General features: G+C 40.9%; 1 protein-coding gene across 1 annotated transcript; it reads left to right on the top strand.

The window, feature by feature from the left end:
• Positions 1-629: 629 nt before the first annotated feature.
• LOC129426551 (NXPE family member 3-like) lies at positions 630-14,777 on the top strand. Its single transcript, XM_055182947.2, has 6 exons — positions 630-1,224; positions 5,443-5,858; positions 5,952-6,022; positions 6,102-6,305; positions 9,918-10,258; positions 14,427-14,777. The coding sequence occupies exons 1-6, from the start codon at positions 814-816 to the stop codon at positions 14,622-14,624; spliced, it is 1,641 nt and encodes a 546-aa protein (XP_055038922.2). The 5' UTR covers positions 630-813; the 3' UTR covers positions 14,625-14,777.
• The last annotated feature ends 9,615 nt before the right edge of the window (positions 14,778-24,392 follow it).

Raw genomic sequence — 24,392 nt, 5'->3', positions numbered from 1 at the left:
AAGTCGAACAAGCCTAAGTGGTGTTGCGCAGACCGATCGGCGAAGTTTGCCGGTTGCAGTCAAAGGAGGAGTTGAATACGGAGCCATCAAGCCGGAAAACTGCTGCTTACTGTAGTGACGTGTGTGCCGTGTTTCCTGTTTTTTAAATCGCGAATGAAGTAAATTTGATGGGGAATTTGTAAAAAACTAAACTTTTAATAAAAAGTTTCAACTAGAAACATTTTATATCTAATATTTTAATTGCTGTTTATACTGTATGCCAGAAAATAGAGTTTGGTATTTTCATTTCCTTATTTTTTATTACGACACAATATAACATATGTATGCATATTAATGTGTTTTACCTGTTAAAAACACGAATTTATAATGTTTATTAGTGGAACTGAAGGTTGGATTAAACTTGAAACGCACGTGATCATTGTCATCAGTGAGGCAATCAAACATGAAAAGCTGTGTCGTCAACACAACTCCGTGCAGCCGCTCTGGAGAGGCTGCGCGGGCTGAGCCAGCTGGCTACTCTCGAAACGCTCTTGCGTTACTTTAAAACCATGCATTACAGTCACATGCCTGCAGCGCCACCTTAAGTCAGACAAAATTACTAACCGACATGCACTGCTTTAAGTTAGCCGCCGATCGGTCTGCGCAGCGCCGCATGAAGTCGAACACACCTATAATGTTTTGCAATGAGGATCTTGTGATGCGTAAAAAATGTGTACACCAGTAAAAGCAGAAGGAGGAGATTAAATGGAGTTAAAATGAAGTATAGTTTGTCACACTGCATGATATGGCAACTTTTATTAAGAAAATGGGAAAATGTACTGGAATTTGACTGGTGTCTTGTTTTTTTTCCAGACTGTATGGACATTTCTGGATGGTGGTTTGATAAACATATTTCAGCACCCCAGTCCCGGATCTCTGTCAATTACAAGACAAATACATACAAATGTGTCATCCACAAATGTAGTTCTTGACATGGGAATCAGTGAAAAGGAGTGGGATAGACTCCAAAAGGCTCTTGACTGGGCAAGTTCAAATCAAGAAATCACTGATCTAAAGCTGAGCACAAGTCCAGTTCACACAACATTCACTATTGTGGGACTCAATAAAACCTACAGAGTTGGACAAAAGATTAAGGTTATTATTACAGCGAGAGATCACAACAAGAACTTGAAATCATATGGAGGCGACTTTTTCCAAGCAAAGCTTTTCAACTCCAAATTACAGGTATGTTTAAATATCTGCACTGTGTTTAAAGGCAGAGTCCATGATGTTTGAAAGCCAATGTTGATATTTGAAATCACCTAAACAAACACGCCCCTACCCCAATAGAATCTGGACCTTCTGTTGATAGACCCGCCCCACACATACGCAAGCCGGCATTTGATTTGATTTGATGGGCTATAAGTGTGTTTTGGTAGTCGGCCCGTCTCCTTTTCCAACGCGTTTTTCAAACATCGTGGACTCCGCCTTTAAGTCCACTTCAAGACATCCACTCGCAAACTTCTAAGTCTTCCTTTTAGGGGAATCTCTGCTGTCGTTTTGAAGAGTGTTCGACTATTATGTACAAATCTAATATGTACACTTTAGGCAGCTCCATAGACCATACATACAATACAATAATGACCAGAAACAACAGAAACTCGCAAGGTGTGCACAGTGTTCTGGTTGTACCCTTATTTCATATACTGTAACAATCAGTGAGCACAGAATAGCATGAAGTCAAACACACCTGCAACAACTCTACTTAATTTATCCCAAGTAATCAAGTACTACTTAAGACCTCACTCGTGAAAAGTACACACTTAGAAAGGATGTTTTAATTTTTATTTTTTATCTTTGTGCGTTAACCTTTTAACACATTATGTGTAATTTTAATACTATGTGTCATTTTGTGTTGATCTTGTTTTAAAATAAAACACAAGTTGTGTTAAAAGTAACACAAAATGTGTTGTTTCAATAATAACACAGAGATGTGTGGATTCTGGGACAACGCATTTAGTGTGTTGTCCCAAAATCAACACTAATGTGTTGTGTTTACAGTAACACATCCATTCTAAGAGTGTAAACTTCAAGGCAAACAAGATGGAGGAAAGCTAAGCCATTTTCACACAGACATTCCGTAAAATACACAGGAAAGGCATCCGGAATTTTTCCGGGATCCTTAGATTTTTTGTTCATTCAACTGCCATGATTACTCGGCATCTGATGGTCCCGGAAAGACACGTGACCTTTTGAAAGTCCCGCCCTCTCTTCTACGCAGCGTCTGAAGTTTGCATATTATATATTATTTCTCTCTCCAAGAACCACTTGCGTGCATTTTTGTTTATGATAAGATTATAAAGGAGTGCGTGACGCGCCGTTCTAATGCTGGTGAATGATCTCAGCTTCAGAATGGATATTTGACGAGCTCCCTGATCTCTGCTTTAATACAGTTTTCAGACATTTCTCATCTTGATTGTTTATATGCATTTAAAACCCGCATTTTGAGGAGCTGAACGATATATCTTGTTGGGATGACGGACGGGTATTTTCGTTTATTATAGCTCAAATGAGCACGTGACGCGATATTCTTTTATGCTGCTGAATGATCTCCGTTTCAACGCAGTAAGTAATGAGCTAACTTACCTGATATCTGCTTCAGTCCAGTTTGCTGACATTTCTCGTCGTGAATGTTGTAAATCCCTCATTTTAAAGAGTTGAACCAACTTCATGTTGCCATGACACGCGTGTCCACACTACGGCACGTGCGTCATTGTTTATGCGTCTCATTTATCATTTCCTGATAACTGCGTCAATATAGTTTGCAACATTTCTCGTGGTGAATGTTTATATGCATGTTATCTCTCGTTTTAAGCAGCTGAACCATAACTTTTGTTGTGATGATGCGCGTCCTCACTAAGACACGCCCATTATGGCATTGTTTCGGCTTCTTGTTCACACAGAGGGTTATCCATGTATCTGACTAGGTCCTCTTTCCGGCAACGATCCCAGTAGATTAACGGGACGAGTTTGTGTTCACACAGACGCTTGTCTGGTATTTTCTGGGACCAAAGGTCTGTGTGAATGGGGTTCTAGTGAGGCAAGGGCTTAAAAGACTTAGTTTGTACCCACAATATCCAAACCAAACCGCGCTCAGACGCGTTTGACCCACAAGCCTGATTTGTTTGACCAGTGTGATCGCTCTGTACCACGCCCGGATCGCCTGATCATAATTCAAATGGTGAAGACGTCGCTTGCAGTATATAGGAATTTTCCTTACTCAAACATGTTCTAAGGGCAGAAAGAAATATGATTGGTTCACAAAAACGACCAATCAAAATGCTCGTTACTGGTTTAAGCCCTCAGCAGAGCATTCAAGGCACCTTCTGCAGTGAAGCAGTTAGAGCTCACCTTTGGTCAGGTGAGTAGCGCAGATATGGTAAAATAGGAATGAGACTGTTTTTGAAATCACCTCGAAATGTTTTGAGCATTTAAGTGACGTGTTTACGCATTTTCACGTGTCTGTGACACGACTTTCTTTTTCGTGCCAGTTTCACGTATTGTTTATTCAAATTTTTTCCTTTTTTCAAACCATTGTCGCTTGGGATTTGGGTTAGATTTGGGGTTTTCGTCAGATTTTTAAACTGTTTTTGCGCGAGGATAAAGTTGTGTTTGGGTTAGAATGGCATTGGTCTATATGTTTATTTGTCAGAAATTTACACTGTTTTTGCTTGGGGTTGGGGTTAGAGTTGGGTTAGGGTGAGGATGTCATTTTATGTAACAGTAAGTTGTTCTAACCCCAATCCCAAGCGACAATGGTAAAAAAATAGGAAAAACAATTGAATAACCAATACGTGAAACTGGCACGAAAAAGAAAGTCGTGCCACGGACACGTGAGGACGTGGGAACACGTCACTTGAATGCTCGAAGCATTTCGAGCTGAATTCAAATACGCCGTGTGTCTCAATTCGTTCCCTAGCTCCCGAGGTCGTGAATCAGTATATCGTGTACACAGGTTTGGGCACTGGTAAGGACCCTAGCTCACTTCACATTGGGACAATGTTCACTTATTTTTCTGTCACGTGGCTGCTTAAGCGCGTTGTAATCACTCACAGCTGTTACTCATCAGCAAAACCAACATCTCTCTGACTTAATTTTAAAAACAGTACATTGTGAAAAATGCTGTCATTATTCTCTTACATATCTGTGCATAAAATTGGAGGCATAATTACATTTTAAAATGTAATAAATATATTTACAATTTTAAATAAATATTATTATTTAAAATATTGATTAGATTGTGGTTCCTTACTGTGTAGCAATGTGTGTTTATATTTACAACTAAAACAAACGTTTGTCTTTATAAAAATTCTGTAACATTTCATAAAGTTTATTGAGTTGGATCACGTGATGTTCGGTTGGTGAGCTTCAGAAAAGGTCACGTGATTTCTGATAAGGAAACATAGGGACCATCAATGCTCACTGATTTTTGCATTGCATTGTGGGAATTTTTAGAGACAGAACGTTCCAGTGCACTGAACGGATTTTGCGATTGAGACAGCCCTTAAAATGGCCGACTCCCTGATCAGTGCCCTGACTACTGAACAAGGGAGCTGATTGAGACACACGGATAGTCTCATTCTTATCTTACCATATCTACGCTACTCACCTCACCAACGGTAAGCTCGAACTGCTTCACTGCAGAAGGTGCCTTGAAGGCTCCGCTGAGGGCTTAAAGCAGTAACGAGCATTTCGATTGGTCGTTTTTGTGAACCAATCATATTTTTTTCTGCCCTCTGAACATGTTTGATTAAGGAAAACTCCTACGTGCTCAATTGCACAACCACTCACCTTCATCTGCCTCCGTAAAAACCTTTTGATGTGCGCAGCAGGGTTACGTGAACGTCGGAGCTACAAACGTGACAGATCAACTAAGCAATATGATGACATCCCTGCTGAAAAAAACAATAAAACCATTATTGAAAATAATTAAATTAAAATACCAATAGAAACCATTAGCTTTTACCATTAAAACCACTACACTGTAGTGTATTTTGGGCCATATTCCATTAGAACCAATAAAATTCCCAATAATCTGTAATGGTTTTATTGTTTTTTTAGCAGGGATGTGAGGGGGCTGTCAGTCATCGCACACAAAACGACTCTGAATAAAAAAACACAGATTTAACATTACGATAAGTTCCAGTGTTAAGCGAGCACTTTACATCCTGCTTTTTTCAAAACAATCGCATTTTAATGACGAAAGTGCGCCGGGGCTCGGATCAATTAAAATACATGAGTGCGTGCATCTGGGGGAGTAGGGAGGGGTGACAATCTAATAAAGTATATACCCATCTGTCACTTTGGGTGAAAGCGATTAATGCATTAATCATAACAACCTTTAGACATTTACAAAATTAATGTCTACCAGATTACCTATTCAAATTTTATTTCTTCTTTAAGGCAAGTGTTTTTGGGAAAGTTGATGATCATCGTAATGGGACGTACACTGTTGATCTTCTGCTACCCTGGGAAGGTCAGGCACAAGTGTCTGTGCGACTGGCCCACTCCAGCGAAGTTGTGCATATTATTAAAAAATACAGGGACTCCTCATTCCCACGGAGTCTTTATTACGGTTACTTTGAAGGGTCAGGACCAAAAGGAATCAGGATTAAAGAAAAAGTAGAATGTAGTCTTAAATGGGGCTCAGATGGAAGTTGGACTAAAGGCAACTGCTGCTGTGAATATAAGGATGTAAAAACAGGAACGGAATGGCAGTGTGAGAGACCAAAGAAACTGACCTGTGACAAATGGGTGCTTCATGAAAGAGGGGCTTTGAAAGACCCATCAAATAAATTTGAACAAGAACTTTTTTCAAGGTAAATAAAAATAAAAGCCACAATTCTGCAAAAGCATATTTATGTATTTAAATCATTCATTAATTTATTCGTTCATTCATTCAACCTCTACAGAAAATTAACAGATGTTGATATTCCTGGAGACAATCATAACATAAATGTTGTTCAGAACCCTACAAGCAATGGTACAAGTACAGTTAAATTATAGTAAAGAATTTTGATAAATAAACCTTAAATTAAATATGCTGTTTCTCTTTTTTTTAGGCAAATCAGTGAAATGCAGATCTGGTTTGACTACACCAGTACCTGCAGGGTTTTATTTTAAAGATGTCTGGAAGTCTTTTGTGTGTAACACCCGGGAATTCAGTCCTGCACAAATGGGAAATTGTCTTAAAAACAAGATTGTTTACCTGTTTGGAGACTCTACCACAAGGCAGTGGTTTGAATTTTTAGAAAAAACAGTGCCAGGCAAGTTATGAATAATTATTTGTCTGTATTTTTGACTTGTTTGAACTAATAAACAACAATACTAAGCATATACTAAACAAATAAACAAATTTATACTATATAATGAATAAATAAACATACGAATGTAATAACATTATACATACTTAAAAATTAATATTTTTAAAGTATACCTCATATTTACATAGTCTAAAAATAGTAAGTCCTCTTTTTCTGTGTCCTGTGTTGTTCAGTATATCTGCCTACCTGCAAAAGATTGATAACCAGGTGGTCACCCTACAACAGTGGTTCCCAACTCCAGTCCTTAGGGCCCCCCTTCCAGAACATTTTAGAGGTCTCCATATATAAAACACCTTAAATTGCGCATGTCCGCTTAGTGTACAAGTCCGTAGGGTGTCCCATCTGTCATTTTTATGCTCCGTAGTGTGCTCAGCGCCCCCATTGCATCCTTGATGCAGTCTTCGGCGAAGCCCGCACTGCAGCAGGCTTCGCGCACTTTACCAACACAGAAGACCTTGCGAAAGAGCAATCAGACGAATCAGACGATGGATGGGAGGAGTTCACACTGACAGGCAACTTCTCTTCCTATGTCCGGCTTCCTATGTCAAGGGTCCCTAAAATCTGCACTACATGTGTCACGACACGGTACACTGGGAGGACGAGAAAAACCCAAACGCAGACTTAAATAAACAATACTTTAATAAACATGAACATACGGAACAAAAACACCCACGAGGGGGTAAAACATACAATGACAGGTACAAGAACTACACTGACTAACATCAATACTGAAAACACTAACTACATAAACTTACACAATATCTGGAACAGAAATAAACACTAGGAACTGGGAAAGAAACAGAGAATAATACCAACGCACAGAGGACAGGACAGAAGGGTATTAAATAGGGAGAACTAACAACATACACCTGGAGCTTAATCAAACATAAGGGAGCGGGAAACAATTGACGAACCCTGAGAGAAACGTGGACCGCGGAAGGGCATGTCACACAACTCTCTCAGGGCAGACACGTACTGTCACAACCTAATCTCTCAAACTCGGATAAGACGAGAAATAGAGAGATCAGGTCATGACAGTACCCTCCCCCTAAGGGCGGATACTAGACGCCCTCAGGAGGAGACACTAAACACAGGACCTAAAATTAGACAAAAACCAGGAAAACAGAGAAACCAAAACCAATGGTAGACATGACAACATAATCACAGGGTTGGGATGGGTTAACAGAAACAATATACATGGAAGAGGAGGGGGAGTAACAGTAAAGTTTGTATTATGAAACTCAGTTTGTGTCCTTACAGTCTTATGAGTCTTTTTGGTGGTATTGGTGACAGATGGAGAAGTCCGGGGGGAAGAACCAGAGTTCATGACAACGGGAGGGGGCTGACGTGGGAACACAAGGGGCACAGGAAGCACAGGGGGCTCAGGAACAACAGGAGGAACAGGGAGCACAGGGGGCACAGGAAACAAAGACTGAACCGGACAAAACGGTTCTGATCCGCAGGAAAAGGCGGATTCCTCAAAGTCCATCGGACGCACAGGTGACTTAAGACGCGCCGGCGACTCTGGACGTGCCGGCGACTCTGGACGCGCCAGCGACTCTGGACGCGCCGGCGACTCTGGAGATTTGGTGGAAGTTGATGGTACAGACTGCACGGGAGAGGTGTTCGTCCTCCTCGTCTTACGTCTGGGACAAGGAGCGGAAAGCGCCGGAGGAGTGGGAGACAGCATGGCCGGACCACCTAACTCCGAGGATGAGCCACCCGATGCCGAGTCCCAGGAGGCATGTCTCTCGCGTTTCCCCCTGAGACTGTCGGGTGGACAGGACACCGGTGGCAGAGACGAGAAAGGCCTGTCTGTAAGAAACACCCCAACTCGCCGACGCTCCGGGATGGTTGCCAGAGGAGCAGGAAAAGAAGTCCTTCCTCCATGGAATGCCCCTCTGGCGTTGCTTCCCCCGCGTCGTACCAGTCTTGTGCCTTTAAAAGCAGCATAATCAATCCTTGGGTCCAGATTCATAGTCCGCTGGGTTTTAAGTTTGGCGTTGGTATTCTGTCACGACACGGTACACTGGGAGGACAAGGAAAACCCAAACGCAGACTTAAATAAACAATGCTTTAATAAACATGAACATACGGAACAAAAACACCCACGAGGGGGTAAAACATACAATGACAGGTACAAGAACTACACTGACTAACATCAATACTGAAAACACTAACTACATAAACTTACACAATATCTGGAACAGAAATAAACACTAGGAACTGGGAAAGAAACAGAGAATAATACCAACGCACGGAGGACAGGACAGAAGGGTATTAAATAGGGAGAACTAACAACATACACCTGGAGCTTAATCAAACATAAGGGAGCGGGAAACAATTCACGAACCCTGAGAGAAACGTGGTGCGCGGAAGGGCATGTCACACAACTCTCTCAGGGCAGACACGTACTGTCACAACCTAATCTCTCAAACTCGGATAAGACGAGAAATAGAGAGATCAGGTCATGACAACATGATGTCATCAAAGTGTGGACTCTGAGGAAGACCAAAAGTCTGGAGTGTGCCATTTGGGACAGGGCCAAACATTCTTCCCTGCTGAAAAAAAACATATAACCATTTCAGAAAATTCTAATGGTTTCCATTAAAATACCAATAGGAACCATTAGCTTTTACCATTAAAATCATTACACTGTAGTGTGTTTTGGGCCATATTCCATTAGAACCAATAAAATTCCCAATAAAACCAATAGAATTTCTGTGATGGTGTCTATTATTTTCTGGCAGGGTTGAAGGAGCCTGATGAGTGGAATCAGGTGTTTCATATAACGAGACATCTAAAACTTTCTGGGAGGGGGCCCTGAGAACTACCCTCGCTAACGTCCCTCAGTCTGGTTCACTTGGATGTACGTCATTGCTTACATTGTACGATTGCCCACTACTGCAGAAATACTTGAAGTAGATTCAAATGGATCGCCCTAAGCCCTTGATCACATGGAAAGTGGAGACCGCCCCCTCCATCATTTGAACTGTGCAAAGTTGCTGAAGTGACGTCACAATCGTGTTGCATTGTGAGATATGGAGCCGCATGAAGTGTACTTATGAAGCAGACTCGCTCCCTCAATCAAAATTGAAGGTGCGAGGGTCTGTCCATACAAACTTCCCTCGTCCTCTTGACGAAGTGGAATGCACTTCAAAATGGCGACAGGGATTCCCAGAGGGGAAGTGTTTAAGGAATTTCGTGAGTGCTTGTCTAAAACTGGAGTGGAACACACCCCTGGAGTTGGGAACCACTTCCCTAAACCCCTATATACCAGGGGTGCATTTCCCAAAAGCATCGTTGCTAACCGGTTAGCAACTTAGTTGGTTGGCAATGGTAAATTGCATTGCAACCAATAAAGTTGCTAACTTAGTTAGCAACGATGCTTTTGGGAAACGCACCCCAGTTTAGCACCAGTTCGTAATTGCAAAGTGCTCTCAATAAGTTTTGAGAAGTTGCATCATTTTTATAGATGTAATTAAGTTTTATATTTTGTTATCTAATTAGGCAACAATTACAAAACATCTAATGTTCGTTTGATTTCTTTTTTAGGGTTAAAACGAATGGACCTCCACACTACTCGCACTGGTGGACCCCTAATGGCTGTAGAATTACAAAACAACATCATTGTTCACTGGAGGCCACATGGTGTTCCCTTGAGATTCAGTAAATTGTTAATTACAGATCTGCATTATATCAGCAATGATATCGATGAAATAGCTGGTGGTGCTCATGCTGTTGTTGTCGTCACATTTTGTGCCCATCTGGTTTTTCACCCACTAACATTTTATGTCCATGAAGTGGTCAAAATTCGTCAGGCTATTCTTGCACTGCTGAGCCGAGCACCAACGACTACTGTGATTATCAAGTCTGGCAATACTGGACACTTTAAGGTAGAGTTGGTCAAGAAGTATTTATGTGTCCATTATTAAACAAGCAGGTTATATTAATGATACATCTATAATGTAGAAAATGCATTAAATGACTAACACTTTGAAGCAAACTATTCGTATTTAAGGCCCACTGAGTTGCCTTGGAAGGTGCAACATTTTTTGATGTAGTGACTTCAGCTGCATCCGAAATCTGTAAAATTCTGCCTTCTGGGGCAGCATTCCAAGGCAGGAAGGCATCAAGGCATGTCCGAATCCAATGTTTGCTTTACTTTCTGACTCATACGATACCTTTATCGTTTTGTCCCACCATTCCATTACACTCCTATGAAGGCTGTCCGAATGTGTTACCCATAGCTGCCTTCATGCTGCTGAAGTCATTGCCTCATGAGCCAGCATGGCAACAAGTCAGCTGCCTTGAGTTTCTGATGCAGCCGTCAGATTTTTAAAAAAAATAACCAATTGTGGTTGTTTTATGGCACAGTCCGGCAAAGCCACATTTGACAGCTTGTGAGCCACAATTGTATTAAAATAAATTCTCGGCACAGATTCACGCACACTCTTAGAACCAATGTGTTAAAAACAACACAATGGGTGTTAGAATACCCACATCTCGGTTATTATTGGAACAACACTTTTTCTGTTACTTTTAACACAACATGTGTTTCATTTTATGTGTTAAAATGACACAAAATGTGTTAAATAGCATAATACAGGGAAAAAAATTAGCACTTTCTTAGAGTGCATATGATCAACTCTATATATTACTGCGTTGGACTGGAGCACACTGTTTATGCGCACTGTTGTGGGGCGTGTAACACTGACACAATATCAGACTTTATTCCTCAACGGAAAGCATATTTATACTGTCTGAATTGTTTCTTATGTCCTACTTCATAGGTCCCCAGGCTCTGTCCTGAAGGGGCGGTGTCCTGCAGAGTTTAGCTCCAACTTGCCTCAGCACACATGCCCTGGAAGTTTGTAGTATGCTTCGTAAGACCTTAATTGATGGCTTTTGGTGTGTTTGATTAGGGTTGAAGCTAAACTCTGCAGGACACCTGCCCTCCAGGACCGAGTTTTGGCACTCCTGCCCTTTTGCACTATGTGCCATTATATAAGAATTACAAAATGTATTAACATATTTTAATTTCAGGTGCATGTGATTTTAGGTGCAGGTTCCGTGTTGTGTAGGAGGCGGGTGTGTTTAGTGTCTAGAGAGCATTTAAATGGACAGGAAATTTGTTAAGAAGCTGAAGTGTAGGATGATGTAATAAAAATTCTAGACTTTTTTCTTGCACGTGGCAAAATACATTTTTTGAATGCGTATATCCCTTTGAATTCAAATTTTGTCCATGTTTTGGACCATAGTTGCTTGACGCCGTGCCAGATAAGCTTCTGTCTGTTCCTTCTGGCTATTACCTCCCTAAAGTGAGTAGGAGACCTTTAGACCATGTCAGTATCTCCTATGTGTCTTGAGTTAGCCCCAGGGATGGAAGACTAAGGATAAGTCCCTACATTTTTGGCGAAAAGGTGGTCCTAGACTCCAAGCTGGGAATGCTGAGGGCTGCCCCTAAAGTACTCTTAACACACCAAAGACGAGTCTCGAGCGATTGTGGTCCTCGCCGCTTACTTTGTCAGGTTTCATAATCTGGACCTAGACTTTAGGGTCCCAGGTGCTGTTGCATTGACTGTGTTTAGTTTATACATGCTACAGGCATTATATGGTGGTGTGGGCATCTCATTCCCCAAAGAGTTGCTATGGCGACGCAGCTCGAGTTCCCTTGAAAGAAAATGTCTCAGGGTACATAAGTCTTCGATTACATCTGTAACCCTGGTTCCCTGAGAAAGCAGATGCTTAACGAGACACTGCATCTCCCTGCCATACTCCCTGCATCCCTGTAGGCACTTGCTTCTGCACTTGGTAAGCAAGTGTGCTTATTTGGGATGTCCTCTTATTCTTTTGGTCTGCGCAGCATCCCAGTCGTTATCTCATAAGTTTATTTGATACGCGTGGTTTAGATCAGTCACACCGAGGATTTTCTTATGTGTACATTATAAAAGTTTTGAAATAATTGCCTAATATTAACTCTCAGCAGTCAAGCAGTGCTTGTTTTTTGGCTCTGCGCTTATTTGTTTTTTTCAGATGCTGTGCAGATTGTTTGGCATACACATGTTTAAAGATGCAATTTGTATTATCTGCGCCGCTAGATGGTGCCAGATCAAATCAATAACAATGATGTTGTTTAATGACGCTCTGAAGCAGCGTGGAATTATGGGATTTGTAGTCTTTAACCAAAAATCACGTTGACGGATAAGGTAATCAAGTCTTATAAATGTTGCGTTTGATGACATTGTTTATTTCATTATGTAAGTTTATATGTGATGTTCAAAACGAAATCGTTAGTCATAGATGTTACAGTATTAGTCCAAATTCGATGGTTAACAAAGCACAGAATTAAGTTTTCAACTTACAAACTACAATGATTTTTCACACAATGTATTGACAGTACAAATCTTATTGTGAAGTGCCTTATATTGCTGTACAATACCTCTTGATGTGAATATCGTCCGCGGGAAGATGCGCTGATTACAATCTACACACTAATGTTGTGATCAATATAATAGCATATGTTTTTTGAAGGGTTACGAATAAAAACAACTCACCCATCGCGTAAAACACAAGCAGGATCAGAATCGATGTTGTCGCAAAGCTCTCTTCATCCAGATAATGCAACACCAAATTGATCTTCATTCTTTCTCTTGTTTTGTTCCAAACTCTTCTTGGGTCGTTTGGTTGGCCCGTACGCTTACGGGAGCTGTCTTTGCTGACACAACCAGCAGCAGACTGTAAAGAGTAATCCATAAGTCCATAAGCAAGCGCGTAGCCCGACAGGCGCTATCGCATAGTTTCGCATTTGTCCACAACACTGGGTGCGTCCGAAAACTCAAGGCAGTGACTTGTTGCCTCGCAGCCTCATTAGGAAATGACTTCGGAGGCATGAAGGCAGCTCAGAGAAAGGCTGTCGGACACACTTCAAAGGCAGCGTGTTAGAAATATAAACAGAGAGCGCCTTTGTGATAACTAATCACATATTTTATAACTACAATACTAATTTCTCGCTAGAAATGCAGTTAAAATGTGTAAAAAGTGAAAATATACCTTTATTTACACTACATTTGTGCTCCAGTCGCTTCCTTGGTCGCCATTTTATTTTTTCGAACTCGGCCACTGTTGTCATGTGGTATACGTCAGTAAAGGCGGTGACAAAGGGTCACATGGATATTAACGTCATTGACAGGAGACTGCACTGCCCCGTGTCAATGTTTTGAATGGCACTTTTCTCACGATTTACAAGTAGTTGAAAACATTACAGATATTGATAGTAATCAGCTGGACAAAATATATAACACTGGCCTAGTGGTTTTTGGACATTTTACTGCAAATATCTAACAAATTGCACCTTTAAGGATGAAAAATTTATAATCAGGGATGCAAACATATACACTTTTGTCTGAATTTGTTATTTTATGATAATGATATTACTAATGTAATGTCATTTGTAATTGTCAAAGTGACGACAAGAAACATTTCTGTTATTCTGTGTTTATACTATCATATTTGGTAAGGTGGTCGTTTTAATGTTTTTGAACAATCATGGCTGGGCCATAAGTTACAAAAGATTTAGAACCTCTGCCTTTTGTGTTACATTAGAAACATTTAATTTTCTGCATTTGTAAAATTAGAAATGGTTTTATAAACATGTATGGTTTTAAAGACATTTTGGAGCATTTAACCTCATCCTACCGTAAAACCCAACCACTTCTTAACCATATAAAACACAACACGCAAGTAAAAGTACAGTCATGGGTATTTATTGCAAAAATTTACCAATGAACAACAGTATGAAAGTATTACAAACAACTCGCATTGCAAACCTTGCGTTGTGAACTGAATCCATAAGATCACTTAGCGATGAAAAATAAATGAAAAAAAGTCTGTTACTAGCTTGATTGGAAGATGGCACTTGTTATCATGTATGTTGTATCTGTTTCTTTGCAGAGGGATGTTACAACATTAAATAGTACTTAGTAAATAATAACAAATAGATTTTTTAAGTCTTCCTTTTACAGGCCCAGGCTAATTATTTGTTATTATTTTTTGTTGTTTCAGAATATTTTTCAAAGCGACTGGCTTGCATTGCAGTTGAACACAGTGATGAAGGAGATGTTCAGTGATATTAATGGAGTGGTCTACTTGGACGTCTGGCAGATGACTTCATGTCATTATTTGCCTGAATACATTCACCCTGGTCCTGTTATCATTGCTAATCAGATAAACATGTTTCTGTCATATCTCTGTCCTCCCTGATATTATATATATATATATGTTTATACATACATACAATTTACAAAAGTATAGTTAAGTGTAATTTAGTTTTACTTTTGTTCGTTACGACGTAACATGAACATACACAAAAACTGTATTTCTAAATAAAAGAAATGTAAAAATGAAAGAACATATGAAGAAAAATAAATCCGTTTTTAACATTTTTGTCAAAACATGTTTATTGTTATGTTAGCCAAGGCATGGCAAGGCAAGTTTATTTGTATAGCACATTTCATACACAGTGTGAATAAAAACACTTTAAAATGTTAAAAAGAGTAAAACAGAAGTAAAAGTGACTTTAGTTAAAAGTGCAGTCAGTGTGAAGCAGCACAGTGCTCATTCAGTAAATGCAGAGTTAAACAGATGTGTTTTTAATCTAGATTTAAAAGTGTTTACTGTTGAAGCACATCTGATCTCTTCTGGAAGTTGATTCCAGCTACAGGTGGCATAATAACTAAATGCTGACGCACCTTGTTTTGAGTGAACCCTTGGTATTTCTAACTGACCTGATCCTAATGATCTGAGTAATCTGTTAGGTTTATATTCAGTTAGCATATCTGTCATGTATTTGGGTCCTAAGCCATGAAGTGATTTATAAATGAGTAACAATACTTTAAAGTCTATTCTAAATGTAACAGGAAGCCAGTGTAAGGACCTGAGGACTGGAGTAATGTGCTCAGATTTTTTGGTTCTGGTCAGAATTCTGGCAGCACCGTTCTGTATGAGCTGCAGCTGTCTAATGTTCTTTTTGGGGATCCCCGTAAGGAGTCCATTGCAGTAAGCCATTTGAGTTTAAGAATTTGTTCAGCTGATTGAAAACAACCTTTTCAACGATCTTGCTTATAAACGGAAGATTTGAGATAGGTCTGTAGTTGCTAAGTATGGTTTTGTCTAGGTTACTCTTTTTTAGGAGAGGCTTAACAACTGCTGTTTTTAATGATTCTGGAAAAGTGCCTGTGATCAGAGAGGTGTTTACTATTTTTAAGAGGTCAGTTTCTAAGCAGTTAAGTACCTTTTTGAGAAAAGATGTGGGGAGCGTGTCAAGGCTGCAAGTTTCTTCCAAGGTTTTTATATCAATTATGTCAAATTCAATTATCATGTTATTATTTTGTTTTATGGTGCTACTTAGCTGCATTTTTAAGTTATGAAGGTTTAAATCAAAACAAATCAACTGCAGTTGAATTGATATTAATTGGAATGCACAACCAAAATATGAGATTTCTGAAAAATTAAAAAAACGGAGTTATCTCGTTTTGCAACGAAACTCTTCATATGTAGAATCGAAATTGCCTTTATTGGTGAGTAAATCCAAATGTATGCATATGTGATGGACTGTTGTTCCATACCTGCGGTCTTAAATGCTGGGATAGACTCTAGGGCCCTGTAGGAGCCAGCCATATGATATTTATGTTTAAGTTAATTTAGTGACCCCTGCTGGTGAATTATGATATTGTGGTCTTGAAAGGCCTTGGAACAGAATGAGTTAAACTGCACACCTGTGCCAATTAGTGGAATATAGAAAGACAAAGGAGTTTGAACTTGATGTTGGAAATGAATGGACGCCAGCAGGCATATGGTTTTCAATTTATTTACTTGTTGATTATTTATCAGTTAAAACGCATTTTATTTTTTACTGGAATAAACCAAGAATCTATTGAAACCCCTGAGGCGTCTGAAGTGACTTACTGGAAGGCACTACAATGGCTCTTATTTACCCCTTCAAATGTAGAATAAAGCTTACCCGTATTGTAAAAATAAAAATTTCAATACGGCTTTACCACTAGATGGCAGCATTTACGTCCAAGCGTGTTTAATTGCCTTCACACGTGACTAGACAGAAAAAACCTGACTGGGTGAATACGGTATTGAAAAAATATAAATACTGAGTATTATTTGATACTAAATCCAATGGAATATTAATATTTCTTATATACGTTTGTGCTCAAAACTGCAAATGGATGTTATATTCTGAACGCTTGAAACAACGCGAGCTCTCCTAGAGAACGTGCAGTTTCACAATACAGGTACTGTAGGAATGATATGATTCAGACATCTAACGTTAAACCCTTTCTTTTATTTCAATGATATATGGCATGACAAGTTTAATTCCCTTTTACATCAATGTAATACATTGTAAACATATTAGTTTGTAAAGACGCGTAGGCAAGCGTGAGTATCGCATCCACGCTCGTGTAGCAGTGATCATTTGGCGTCGGCTCTATGACAGCTGCATGGTTTAAATGATTGTGAATTGACACGAAAAAGTGTCACTTTACCTTAAATCATGCATGTGACGCCAAATGTATTTAAACAGTCATGACTTTGAGAAATTTATGACACATTTAAAAACACAGTTTGTCAGAAGACTGCGCTGTCATTCACATAATCTTCAAATAAGAAGATAAATCTATATATCTAAATCGTATGCTTAGCTACTGTTGAACGGGAACACGATCGATTGCATTATGCTGTTAATCACTGAGTGAAATATTTTATTTTATCGTTAATTTCACACTCTGGGGTCGACTGAGGCGCGGGCGCCGCAAACTCTTTATTTTTCAATCAATTTGCAAAGAGACTTAGATAACTCTGCTGATTTTAGACACACAGATATGATTTATAGATCATTTAAAATGTTAAAGTGTCTAGTTTTTTTTCTGTCCAATCCCAATAAAAACAGAATGTTGTGCTTTTCGCAAAATTTAGAAAATAAACATGATGCGCGTTTGTTCTCTCTTAGTGAAGTCCTTTCAGAAACGCGTCAGAAAAATGAACTGTAACTTAACGCATCTAAACACATCTAAAACCTTGTTTATTTGCGTATATCTCTGCACAGTAAGTTTATTTAACAAATATTTCCTTGCATATTGCCTTCCTAACCAAAAAGTAACTTTGAAATTGTAAATCAATATATTGTTTTTTTGAATGAGTAGGCCGAATGATTTTTACATCATTTTAAAGAAAAAACTCTAGACTACTAGATTCTGTTTAGAAAAGTCTTGGGAAAACATGTTTAGTATGGGTTTTGTGGACTTATATCAGTCACATAAACATTTTGCTTTTTCAAAAACCATGCATAAACATTTTTCTCTCAAAAATACAAACATGTGCATACATGTAAACCATATAATATAGTAGCCCAGTTTGTGCTGAACACAGTGTTATGAGACTTTTGACATTAATATGTTTTTAAGCAACTGAAAAAAGCACAAATGTCAGTGCAAGTCAAAACTTCTCCAGGGCCCTAAAAAACCCTTAGACCCCAGAGGGTTAATTTCAGAGAAACAGTTGTTATAAGCCTGTATACATTTATGTCTGTCTGTCTCTCTCTCCCTCTCTCTCTCTCTCTCTCTCTCTCTCTCTGTGTGTGTGTGTGTGTGTGTGTGTGTCTCAGGAATGCTTACACGTATTGAAACCAAACTTTGTACATGAACTTGGGACTCCATTGTGAGGATGCACAAGATAAAAACATTCTAAAATTTTTCCTTTCACAAATCCCATTAGTGACCGCACCAGAGCAAGCATACTTTTGCTGTTTAATTAGTTTAATTTTGAATTGTTTGTTCAGATAACTTAGTTTAGCAAGTTGAGCAAACTTTCTAACAGGTAAAAAGTTCAGTCAGCAAAATTTGTTTTGTTAGCAACATGTTGAGGGCTAATTTTATTCAGTATATACACACAATAATATAGTCAGTCTACTAAAAATCTTTGTTTAAGTTTAATTATGTTTGTTCCAACTCACATTTTAGAATGGAATTTTTACCTTATGTGCTAGTTATGGAAGTTTTCAGAAAGCTTTGGCACTTGTGCTTTTTTGCTAAACATAATTGATGCACATTCTCATTGGTTTGTTGGTATGCAGTGGATTTCATGCACATGGAAAGCTGCCCATGAATTGCTTGCCCAAGCGATTAAAGTGTTGCTGCCAGACAGTGGGGTAGGCAATGGACGGGCCTGAAAGGCATAGCCCTGCCCATTACGATAAAAGACCCATTGAGTTATTACACAAATATTTTATTTATTAAAGTTTAGTTGTTTCATTCATTTTAACAGAATTATAAACTTGACTAATCTTTTATAATACTTATAAACAGTATAGCTTGAATGCACTGTACAGTAACTCACTATGGATATAAACGTCTGCTAAATGCATATTTGTAAGTGTTAATGCAAAATATTGAATCCTAAAGTGTGCTTTTCGATAAAGCTTGATAAGTTTGATTGACTATGTTAATTAATAAGTTTTCAGGCTGTCTTAGTATGTGAGTTCAGTCCAGTTGTAATTTTTATGTTTGTGTTGTGCATTACTTCAGCAGATGTGCATTAGTGACCTAACCAAAATGCATTTTATTCTGTACTGTACATGTTGGTGGATAAAGTTTAAGATGAAAGTTTAATAGACATTGTGCTGAAATGTTTATCGTGTATACTTCTTAGGTCACTTTGTACTAAGTGTTTCTTTGTACAATTTTTTGTAACACATGATAAACTTACAAATATACTGTAATTCCCGCTGTCCTTGATGCATATCACAGAGGGGGAATAACATAAGCAACAGAGAACATCTGCACATACACCCAGTAGGTCAAAAGCATGCTCCACCTTAGATTGACCCCCTTGAGGTGTGACGAGACTGACAGGTTAGGTTCCATTTGCAACTCTTTATTGGTGTTCATAAACAGCAAACAGTAGTAAACAAAGGGCACATCCAAGTAATCATAAACATATAACAGACCAGGTTCGGGGCAGGCGGCTATCAATCATAAACGATATTCAGTTCAAGATCGGGGCAGGCAGAAAGCAGTCGTAATCGTAATCCAGTCCAAGTTCGAGGCAGGCGGCAAGAATCAAAACACCAAGAGACAGTCCAAAGTAATACTAGGAAATCAAACACGGGTACACACAGGGAAAACGCTCAGTAATGCTGCAGGGGCAAACAAGACTTCGCAAAGTACAAGTGGCAGAGTCCCAGGTTAAATAGACCCGCTGATAAGCTGCAGCTGGTGTGTAATCAGCGGGTCACAGTGCATGATGGGAAATGAAGTTCAGTATGCGGGAGAATGGAAAGTACCGGGAGCAATGGCGCTGACATCCGTCACAGAGCCCCCCCCTGCGAGCGGCTCCAGACGCGGGAAGTGTTCTTTCGAGGACAACCTCTGGGACGAGGGGCAGGTTTATCCGGGTGTAGTCTGTGAAATTCATGGATGAGGTTGGGATCCAAGATGTTGCTTGCGTTCTCCCACGACCTCTCCTCGGGACCATACCCCTCCCAGTTGACGAGGTACTGCAGGTTGGAGCCCTGACGTCTGGAGTCCAGCAGCTCGCTGACCAGATAGGCCTCTTCACCGTCCACCATGATGGGAGGGGGCCCTGATCCTCCAGAATCTACAACTGCTCCCAGGTCCTCGGCAGGTTTTAACAGGGAAACATGAAAAGTGGGAGAGATACGGTAATTAGGGGGGAGATCAAGACGGTAGGAGACAGGATTAACTTGTTTCACAATTTTAAAGGGACCAACATACCTGGGACTCAACTTTTTGCAGGGGAGACGAAGTTTCAGGTCTCTGGACGAAAGCCAAACCAACTGACCAGGTTCGTAGTGGGGTTCTGGCGTTCTATGGCGATCTGCTTTTTCTTTAACCTTTTTAATGGCTCGAGACAGATGAACATGAGCTTGTTGCCAAGTTTCCTGACATCGAGTGAACCATGCATCAATGGCCGGGATGTCTGCAAGTTCCTCATCCCAGGGAAAGATGGGTGGTTGATATCCAAGGACACATTGGAAAGGAGTGAGACCTGTGGAAGTTTTCTTCAAGGAATTCTGTGCATATTCCGCCCAAGGTAGGAAGCGACACCAGTCATGCTGATTCTTATGACAGTAAATTCTGAGAAACTTGGTTAATTCTTGATTAAGACGTTCAACTTGCCCATTGGATTGTGGATGATAACCGGATGTGAGACTGATGTTGATGTTTAATGCTTTGAAGAATGCTTTCCATACCTTGGACGTGAATTGTGGACCCCGGTCCGAAACGATGTCCTCAGGCAGACCATAATACCGGAACACACAATGAAGTAGCTGTTCTGCGGTTTCCATGGCGGATGGCAGCTTGGGCAGAGGGATAAAACGACATGCTTTAGAAAAACGATCTATGACAGAAAGTACCACTGTGTTACCATCAGACCTAGGCAGATCCGTCACAAAATCCACCGCTATGTGAGACCATGGTCTCTGTGGGATTACAAGGGGTTGGAGGAGACCAGCTGGGTTCTGATGTGGAGTTTTACTGGCTGCGCAAACCGTACAAGTATTCACCACCGCGCTGACATCAGGTAACATGGACTGCCACCAAAACTTGTTCTTCAGCATCACCAATGTCGAGTAAATGCCTGGGTGTCCAGAAGAGAGAGATGTGTGTACCCATTGGATGACCTGCTTCCTGTGAGATGGAGGAACGTAAGTACGGTCTGCAGGGCATTCCGCTGGTGGTGGGTTAGCATTGTTGAGCTGGTTTATCTCTTGCATCACGTTCCACTGAACAGGAGCTACAATGAGGGAGGGTGGGATGATGGGCTCGGAACAAACAGGCTGGGGTGAAGAATCAAAAATATGTGACAATGCATCTGCTTTGGTGTTTTTGGATCCAGGTCGATATGTGATAGTGAATTGAAATCTCGTGAAAAACAGAGCCCATCTTGCCTGCCGGGTATTGAGACGTTTAGCCGATTGTAAGTATTCCAGGTTGCGATGGTCTGTGAGAATCAGGAAAGGATGCTTAGCGCCCTCCAGCCAATGCCGCCATTCCTCCAAAGCCGCCTTCATGGCCAAAAGCTCTCGGTTGCCCACGTCATAATTTCGCTCAGCAGAATTCAGTTTTCTAGAATAGAAAGCACAGGGGTAAACTTTGCCTGGGTTACCTTGCCTCTGTGATAATACCGCGCCCACTCCAGAATTCGAGGCATCCACCTCAACTATGAAGGGTTTCTCGGGATCTGGATGATGCAGGATTGGAGCTGAAGTAAAGCGAGTTTTAAGGTCACTGAAGGCTGCTTCGGCTTCCGGATTCCATGAGAGCTTGTGATTAGACTTGTGCACAAGTGAAGTTAAGGGTGCTGCAATCATACTGAAATTCTTGATAAATCTTCTGTAAAAGTTAGCAAATCCCAGAAATCTTTGGAGTTCTTTTACCGTCGGGGGTTTGGGCCACTGCAAAACTGACTCCACCTTCTTTTCATCCATAGCCACCGCGTCTGGACTTATGATATACCCCAGGAAGGACGTGGATGACTGATGGAACTCACATTTTTCTGCTTTCACGTAGAGCTGGTGTTCAATGAGGCATTGTAGGACAGTTCTGACATGTACCACGTGTTGTTCTAGAGAATCAGAGTAAATTAGTATGTCATCAATGTAAACAATAACAAATCGGTTAAGCATGTCCCGGAGCACATCATTAATAAAGGACTGGAATACTGAGGGACTGTTAGATAGACCGAAGGGCATCACCAAATATTCATAGTGACCATCACTAGTGGAGAATGCTGTCTTCCATTCATCCCCTTCACGAATTCGAATCAAATTGTAAGCACTTCGGAGATCCAACTTACTGTAGATCTTGGCACTGAGTAGTTGTTCCAAAGCAGCTGGCACCAGAGGTAACGGATAGCGAAACTTCACCGTGATGTCATTCAGGCCACGATAATCAATACAGGGTCTTAGACTGCCATCTTTCTTGCCCACGAAGAAAAACCCTGCAGATGCTGGTGATGTAGAATGGCGTATGAAGCCCTTCTCAAGCTCCTCTGCGATGTATTTCTTCATGGCCTGTTGTTCAGGTTCAGATAGTGGAAAGATGCGCCCCCTAGGTGGTACAGTGTCAGGTAACAGGTCTATGGCACAATCACTGGATCGATGAGGTGGTAATTGTGTGGCTTTGGTTTTACTGAAAGCGATGGCTAGATCAGAATACTCGTGGGGAACATTGTCAGGTAAACTGGGTACTGGGTTAATTTGTGATGTACACACAGATAATTCAGGTGACTTACTTAAACAGGATTTCATACATTCATCACTCCACTTTAGAATACTCTTCTTCTTCCAAGAAACGAGCGGATTGTGTAGACGCAGCCAGGGGAAGCCCAATATGACAGGGTTTGTGAGGAGATGAAATGACGTAGAGAACAATCTCTTCAGTATGGTTGTGTTCGGTGACAAGTGTGATACTTTGCGTGATATGCGTGACATGACCGGTGCCCAACGGTCATCCGTATAACGCTGCGATGGAAAGAGGGGGTACACAAGGGGTTACTGAGACACCATGAGACTTCACTAAACTCACATCAATAAAATTTCCCGCAGCCCCTGAATCAAGTAGTGCTTTAGTAGTGAAGTTACATTGTTGCCATGACAACGTGACAGAAACCTCCATACATTCGAATGTAGCGGATGGTATAGATGCACTCACCCGTCCAAGGCGTGTCTGGGCTGGTCGTGAGGGACAGACAGAACATGACCAGCTTCACCACAATATAGGCATAAACGTTGACGAAAGCAGCGTTCTCTCTCATCCGCCGTGAGACGTGCTCTACCCACTTGCATGGGTTCACTCGTATCTGGTGAAGGTATAGTGTGAGTTGTGTGAGTCTCAAATGCTCGGACTGGTCTGCGACTGCGTACTAAATTATCCACTCGAATGGACAGCTTGACGAATTCATCAAAACTCCTCCCTTCATCACGGCAGGCTAACTCGGACTGTAACTCTTGACTTAGACCTTGGTGAAACAACGTCTTCAATGTATCCTCAACCCAGTTAGTCTGTGCAGCGAGTGTGCGGAAGGTCAGGGCGTATTCAGCCGCTGAGCGGCACCCCTGTCTAAGGGTGAGTAATTGTTCACCTGGGTCTCGACCTCCTGCTGGGTGTTCAAACACAGCTCTCATGGTGCTCTTAAACTCATCAAAGGTACATTGGTTAAAGTTGCCAGCTGCCCATAATGCCGTAGCCCACTCCAATGCTTTCCCAGTAAGCAAAGAACAAATCAACGAGATTTTACTAACCTCCGTGTTGTAAATGTTGAGTTGCTGGGCGATGAAGAGCTCACACTGCATGAGAAAGCCTTTACATCGATCTGGGGTGCCATCAAACTTTTCAGGGAATGCCAGACGGGGTGTAACTGAAGCCGGAGGCGTGGCTATGTAGGAGGAGTGGGATCTGGTGTAGCGGCAGTGTTAGCCGATGTTGCTAAGCTCTGCACAGAGCGAACTAATTCCTCCGTGAGAGATGTTAGCTGGACTAACTGATGTTGATGAGCCGCCAGGATGTTTGCTTGTGTGGACAGCTCGCCTGAAAGCTGTGCCACGGTTGCTGGAGCCTGTGGTGGCGAAGTCTTCTGTGACGAGACTGACAGGTTAGGTTCCATTTGCAACTCTTTATTGATGTTCATAAACAGCAAACAGTAGTAAACAAAGGGCACATCCAAGTAATCATAAACATATAACAGACCAGGTTCAGGGCAGGCGGCTATCAATCATAAACGATATTCAGTCCAAGATCGGGGCAGGCAGAAAGCAGTCATAATCGTAATCCAGTCCAAGTTCGAGGCAGGCGGCAAGAATCAAAACACCAAGAGACAGTCCAAAGTAATACTAGAAAATCAAACATGGGTACACACAGGGAAAACGCTCAGTAATGCTGCAGGGGCAAACAAGACTTCGCAAAGTACAAGTGGCAGAGTCCCAGGTTAAATAGACCC

The sequence above is a fragment of the Misgurnus anguillicaudatus genome, chromosome 25, assembly GCF_027580225.2.
Source record: "Misgurnus anguillicaudatus chromosome 25, ASM2758022v2, whole genome shotgun sequence".
Classification (NCBI taxonomy): domain Eukaryota; kingdom Metazoa; phylum Chordata; class Actinopteri; order Cypriniformes; family Cobitidae; genus Misgurnus; species Misgurnus anguillicaudatus.
Note: the sequence above shows the minus strand (reverse complement) of the source record. Positions and strands in the feature narration are given on the sequence as shown.

What these genes read in the sequence shown, in the direction of transcription:
- LOC129426551 (XM_055182947.2), top strand. Translation starts at nt 814, where the DNA reads ATGTACTGGAATTTGACTGGTGTCTTGTTTTTTTTCCAGACTGTATGG. An exon ending in GAACAAGAACTTTTTTCAAG is followed by an intron (nt 5,859 to 5,951) that starts GTAAATAAAAAT and finishes CAACCTCTACAG; the next exon opens with AAAATTAACAGATGTTGATA. An exon ending in TTTAGAAAAAACAGTGCCAG is followed by an intron (nt 6,306 to 9,917) that starts GCAAGTTATGAA and finishes TTTCTTTTTTAG; the next exon opens with GGTTAAAACGAATGGACCTC.